At 47.5% G+C, this 6657-nt stretch overlaps 1 protein-coding gene across 2 annotated transcripts in view; it reads right to left on the bottom strand.

Moving 5' to 3' along the window:
• Positions 1-252: 252 nt before the first annotated feature.
• Positions 253-6657, bottom strand: part of LOC147089970 (NACHT, LRR and PYD domains-containing protein 3-like) — a 51327-nt gene continuing 44922 nt past the window's right edge. For both annotated transcript variants that reach the window (XM_085977192.1, XM_085977194.1), the window contains 5 exons: positions 3991-4077; positions 3678-3848; positions 3365-3535; positions 3062-3229; positions 253-2914 (listed from right to left, as the gene is read on the bottom strand). In XM_085977192.1, coding sequence (XP_085833318.1) covers positions 2827-2914; positions 3062-3229; positions 3365-3535; positions 3678-3848; positions 3991-4077 — 685 coding nt within the window. In that variant the 3' untranslated portion in view covers positions 253-2826. The remainder of the gene's footprint in view (positions 2915-3061; positions 3230-3364; positions 3536-3677; positions 3849-3990; positions 4078-6657) is intronic.

Below are 6657 nucleotides of genomic sequence, written 5' to 3'. Positions count from 1 at the left end.
AGTATAAAAAGTGCAGGGGGATATTTGAAAAATAAATTAGGAGAGCGAGGAGGGGCCATGAAATAACACTGGTGAGCAAAATAAAGGAAAATCCTAAGGTGTTTTATAAGTATATTAAGGGCAAGAGGATAACTAGGGAAAGAGTAGGGCCCATTAGGGACCAAAGTGGCAAGCTGTGTGTAGAGCCAGAAGATGTAGGTGGGGTTTTAAATGAATTTTTTGCATCTGTGTTCACTATGGAGAAGGATGATGTGGACATAGAAATCAGGCAGGGGGACTGTGATATACTTGAACATATTAGCATCGAGAGGGAGGCGGTACTAGCGGTTTTAGCAGGCTTAAAAGTGGATAAATCCCCAGGCCTGGACGAGATGTATCCCAGGCTACTATGTGAGGCAAAGGAGGAGATTGCAGGGGCTCTGACACAAATTTTCAGAACCTCTCTGGCCACAGGGGATGTGCCAGAGGACTGGCGAACAGCTAACGTAGTACCATTATTCAAGAATGGCAGTAGGGATAAACCAGGGAATTAGGCCAGTGAGCCTAACATCAGTGGTAGGGAAATTATTGCAAAAAATTCTGAGGAACAGAATTAGTCTCCACTTGGAGAGGCAAGAATTAATTAGGGATAGCCAGCATGGCTTTGTCAAGGGTAGATCATGTCTGACCTATTTGCTTGAATTTTTCGAGGTGGTGACGAGGTGTGTGGATGAGGGGAGTGCAGTGGATGCAGTTTACATCGATTTCGGTAAGGCTTTTGATAAAGTCCCGCATAGGAGACTGGTCAGGAAGGTAGAGCCCATGGGATCCAGGGTGCCTTGGCACATTGGATCCAAAACTGGCTTAGTGGCAGAAGGCAGAGGGTGATGGTGGAAGGTTGTTTTTCTGACAGGAAGCCTGTGTCCAGTGGGGTACCGCAGGGATCGGTGCTGGGTCCCTTGCTGTTTGTGGTCTACATTAATGATTTGGATGTGAATGTAAAAGGTATGATCAGCAAGTTCGCAGATGACACTAAAATTGGTGGGGTGGTAAATAGCGAGGAGGGAAGCCTCAGGCTACAGGACAATATAGATGGGTTGGTCAGATGGGCGGAACAGTGGCAAATGGAATTTAACCCTGAAAAGTGTGAGGTGATGCATTTTGGATGGACTAACAAGGCAAAGGAATACACAATGAATGGTAAGACCCTAGGAAAGACAAAGGATCAGAGGGACCTTGGTGTGCATGTACATAGATCCCTCAAGGCAGCAGAACAGGTGGATAAGGTGGTTAAAAAGGCATATGGGATATTTATATTCTATGCCTCGGCTAATGAAGGCAAGAGCAGGGAGGTTATGATGGAGCTGTACAAAACGCTGGTAAGGCCACAGCTGGAGAACTGTGTGCAGTTCTGGTCGCCACACTATAGGAAGGATGTGATTGCTTTGGCGAGGGTGCAGAGGAGATGTACCAGGATGTTACCTGGGCTGGAGTGCTTCAGCTATGAAGAAAGACTGGACAGGCTGGGGTTGATTTCCTTGGAGCAGAGAAGGCTGAGGGGGGACCTGATTGAGGTGTACAAAATTATGAGGGGCATAGATAGGGTAGATAGAAAGGAACTTTTCCCCTTAGTAGAGGGGTCAATAACAAGGGGGCATAGATTCAAGGTAAGGGGCAGGAGGTTTAGAGGGGATTTGAGGAAAAACTTTTTCACCCAGAGGGTGGTTGGAATCTGGAACTCACTGCCTGAAAGGGTGGTAGAGGCAGGGACCCTCACAACATTCAAGAAGCATTTGGATGAGCACTTGAAATGCCATAGCATACAAGGCTACGGACCAAATGCTGGAAAATGGGATTAGATTAGACAGGGCTTGATGGCCGGCGCGGACGCGATGGGCCTCTTTCTGTGCTGTATAACTCTATGACTCACTGGGGGAGACACACACTGTACACAGGGACACTTGTTACAGAGCCTGACTCCTCACTGGGAGAGATACACACTGTACACAGGGACACTTGTTACAGAGCCTGACTCCTCACTGGGGGAGACACACACTGTACACAGGGACACTTGTTACAGAGCCTGACTCCTCACTGGGAGAGATACACACTGTACACAGGGACACTTGTGACAGAGCCTGACTCCTCACTGGGGGAGACACACACTGTACACAGGGACACTTGTTACAGAGCCTGACTCCTCACTGGGAGAGATACACACTGTACACAGGGACACTTGTGACAGAGCCTGACTCCTCACTGGGAGAGATACACACTGTACACAGGGACACTTGTTACAGAGCCTGACTCCGCACTGGGAGAGACACACACTGTACACAGGGACACTGGTTACAGAGCCTGACTCCTCACTGGGAGAGATACACACTGTACACAGGGACACTTGTTACAGAGCCTGACTCCTCACTGGGAGAGACACACACTGTACACAGGGACACTTGTTACAGAGCCTGACTCCTCACTGGGAGAGATACACACTGTACACAGGGACACTTGTTACAGAGCCTCACTCCTCACTGGGAGAGACACCCAGGAACACTGAGTGGAATAGTCAGTGTCCCACTGCAGCCCAGACTGAGCCCCACCCTGGGCACTTCCTGTCTGTGCATTTGCCCAGTGCCCCATTGGGGAACATTCAGCCCTGGATATTCTGCAGAAGCAGTGCTGTGGGGCTGGCCGGCTGAGGCTCGTGACCCTGTGGCTGGGCCTCTGACCTCACAATGGGAGATGACGCGATCAGCTCGAGCTGGAAACCCGTAAATTAAATTAAAATCAAGTCATCGGCCAAAAATAGTCAAATGAGAGCAGTGACGTCATCAATTGAAATGTTCACACATCCACACTCAGTCCGGGTCTGGATCCCTGCAGCGACTCCAGCTGTTTCTTTCCGGTTGAACTGAACTGATTCCCCAACAGCCTGAAACAGATTAAAGATTAAACAGGAAATAAACAGATTGAACAACAGTGTAAATAACAGAGAGCCTGGGGTTAATTTTTCAATAATAATTATAGACAAATATTACTCAAAAATGTGACTGAATCCTATTAACATTAACACACTCACACGATCCGTTCCAGACTCCTGCAGGTCAGTATGATGCGGCAGAGAGCGGGGACAGATGGGTCTGTGAAGGAGTTTGCTACCAAGTTCAGAACCATCAGTGACCGGTTTGTACTGAGAGCGGAGAAGAGATCCTCGGCACAAGGATCTGTGAGACCGTTAATATACAGCCTGCGGATCAGAGAGAAATAACAGGAATCAGAGTAAATCCCTAGTATTTATTAATAACACTATTACTGATTCTAATGTACAGTGTCACAGACATCCAGTTATTATAAACACAATCTCACACTGTCTGGTACTTACTCCAGTTTCTGTATTTTACAGTCCGGGTTCCTCAGAGCCACAGAAAGTAGTTTCACTCCTGAATTTCCCAGTTTATTATTACCCAGGTTCAGATCCATCAATGACCGGTTTGTACTGAGAGCGGAGGCGAGATCCCCGGCACAAGAATCTGTGAGACCGACAGCCCGTAGACTGAGATCAGAGAGAGAGAAATAACAGGAATCAGAGTAAATCCCCAGTGTTTATTAATAACACTATCACTGATATTCATAATAATGTACCGTGTCAGAAACCCAGTTATTATAAACACAATCTCACACTGTCCGGTACTTACCACAGTGTCTGTATTTTACAGTCCGGGTTCCTCAGAGCTGGAGACAGTCGTTTCACTCCTGAATCTCCCAGTTTATTATTACCCAGGTTCAGATCCATCAATGACCGATTTGTACTGAGAGCGGAGGCGAGATCCCCGGCACAAGAATCTGTGAGACCAACATCACTCAGCCTGGGGACCAGAGAGAGAGAAATAACAGGAATCAGAGTAAACTCTGTGGATTGACACTAACACTGTTACTGATACTAATAATAATGTTCAGTGTCAGACATCCAGTTATTATAAACACAATCTCACAGAGTCTGGTACTTACCACAGTGTCTGTATTTTACAGTCCGGGTTCCTCAGAGCCGCAGACAATAGTTTCACTCCTGAATCTCCCAGTTTATTGTAACTCAGTCTAAACACAAACACAGAGAGGGAAACAAACTGAATCAAAGCCCGGATCTGATATATTTTTCTCTCTTGGATATTACATTAATCACTGAAAGTATTTCAGGAAATTAATAAACCAGTTACCTCCCGCGATTTCGCTCCCTGGGCGGGATGGGTGCGGCCGGGGTCGGGTCGGGTGGGGGTGGGGCCGGGTCGCGGCCTCGCTCTGGAGAATTGGGGGAAGCGGGTTTGATGACCTCATTTGATGACTCACACATTGAGTTTGACCATTGTGATGTCAGTGTTCTACAGTATTGAGGTGCTACAAACACTGACAACATGAGTTTGACCATTGTGATGTCAGTGTTCTACAGTATTGAGGTGCTACAAACACTGACAACATCAGCACAGAGGAGCAGGGCTGCACCCAGGATCTCCCATAACTCCTTCTATATGCGTATGGAGGGAGCCACAGCATGCAAGGAGGTTCGCGTCACTTCCAAGGGGTGGAAAAGACAAACACAGCCTGGTTGCACATTGCACAGTGGGGCTCAAGCAGGAATGTTGTCAGGAGGACCAGCCTGCAGTGGCGCAAACATTTCAATGATCTCAGTAGATCACGAAACGTTACTGCAAAGGCATCCTCAACCTCATCCTGCTGTGCTACTCATCACATCCCCTTCACTCTGCCTTCCCTACCATACTCCTGCACATTCTTACTCACACCAACTTACCTTGAACCTCCACCCATCCCTCTGTCTATATTATCACATCCCCATCTCACTAGACAGCCATCACACTCACCCTCATCCTAGTCCAATTGAACCAACTAACAACACACAAGGGTAGGCAATTGTGTGTTTTAGCCAATGTTCATGTGATGTTTCTGTTAATGTTTTGTCAAACATTGAAATCTTTCTTTTCAACACTTTCCGTTCTTTGACAGATTTGTGTGCACCTTAGGAAATGGCTTAGTGAGTTTCATTGACTGGTGAGACATAACGTTGCCCCCGCAATGCTGATGAGTGTGACAGGAATGGTTTGGGCATTGATGGGATGCTTTGTGTTGTTGGTGTGGGCTGGTGTTAACCTGGCACATCATGTGGCATCCAGGGCATGCAGCGTTATGTGAAGTATATCTGACCATGTTGAGGCTATCTCTGGCGACCCGGTCAGCAATGTGATCGGGTGTTGATGCCATCTGTGCTGTGCAGAATCAGGAGTTATGGTGAAGGTTGGTGTTGGTGCTGCTGGTGTGCCTGGTCCTGCAGGTGTTGGGGCTGATCGTGGTGTGACTCTGAGGCCCAAGGTGAGACAGTATAAACCGTACACATTCTGATGTAATAGATGGCAGGTGAACTTGAGATTACAGAAGCAAACGGTCAAAGGTGAAAGAGGTTGATCCATTGAGGGGTCACTGGATAGAGGGTTTGCTCCAAACACTTGCAAACTGCATAAAGCTCAATCCGTCTTCCAAATGCAGGAAGCAACAGCTTCTGAGCTTGGAAAGTGAAGAGCTGTGAGATGGGAGCTTTTATAGCACATTTCCAGCTGTCAAGTAATGAAATGGTTCCATGGCCTTTCAACTCCCGCCCAGCTTACCTGACGTGATCCCCGAGCAGCGCAGACCACACGGGTGACCTGATAAACTCTGAAGGTGAGCTGAAAATAGTTGTTAATCCTTTGTTAGCAAGGTCATAATGACCTGAATTGCCTCCCCTGCCACTGCAGGTCAGGTCTGGGGGTGGGGGTGGGGGTGGGGGCGGGGGCATGGCGGCGGGTTGGCAGTGGGGTCCCGACCCGCTGGGAATAAATCCAGTTGCCCATCCTACCTGGCACCGATCACGCCCGCTGACCCCTGCGAAATTCACCACTATTCCTGTCACTGGGATTTAATCTCACTCTGTCCAACTTCCCATATATTCAGGGACTGTCCGTAAATGTATTAATTAAATAAAGTGCTGTCTGTGCGAAGCCTTTAAATGTCCCTCAGTCCGGTCTCATTCCCTGATGATCAGAATTAGCTCCTGGAGCTCAGTGACCGGCCTCGTCATGGTTGGAGCAACTTGTCTCATTTTTGCTGCTCCTTAAGTCCCGGACTTTATGGAAATGGGATGATTTTCCCAGAATTAAATGATAAAGCGGTGCTTCCCTGTAATTTATACTCTCTGCGTTATATTAATCTGTATAATATATCGGGGTGAGTTATATTGTGAAACGGTAACTGCTGCTGTAAAATCCGTCCCCCAGGATTTTATATAAGGAGAATTTATGCTGAAATAAAAACAGAAAATGCTGGAAATACCCAGCAGGTCAGGCAGCATCTAGAGAGAAAAACAGAATTAATGGGCTGGATTTTCATTGGGCCATGGAGGTGGGATTGGAGGCTTGTGGGGGGTTAAAATTGCATAAACTGGCAGGCGGGCCCAACCCCGCCTCCATCCCGTTTCCAATCAATTTTAAATCATTCATGTCTAGTGGTCCTGTCTCCGTGCCACCTCCAGGAGGCGGGAGAGGCCGTTAAGGCCCTTAACAAGCACTAAATTGGCTCTAAAATGCCATTTTGAAAGGCCTTTGCGATTTTCACCCTTTTCCCACATGAAAC

Source organism: Somniosus microcephalus, unplaced genomic scaffold (genome assembly GCF_052327205.1).
Source record: "Somniosus microcephalus isolate GS21.2 unplaced genomic scaffold, FLI_Smic_1.0 unresolved_chr4, whole genome shotgun sequence".
NCBI lineage: Eukaryota > Metazoa > Chordata > Chondrichthyes > Squaliformes > Somniosidae > Somniosus > Somniosus microcephalus.
Note: the sequence above shows the minus strand (reverse complement) of the source record. Positions and strands in the feature narration are given on the sequence as shown.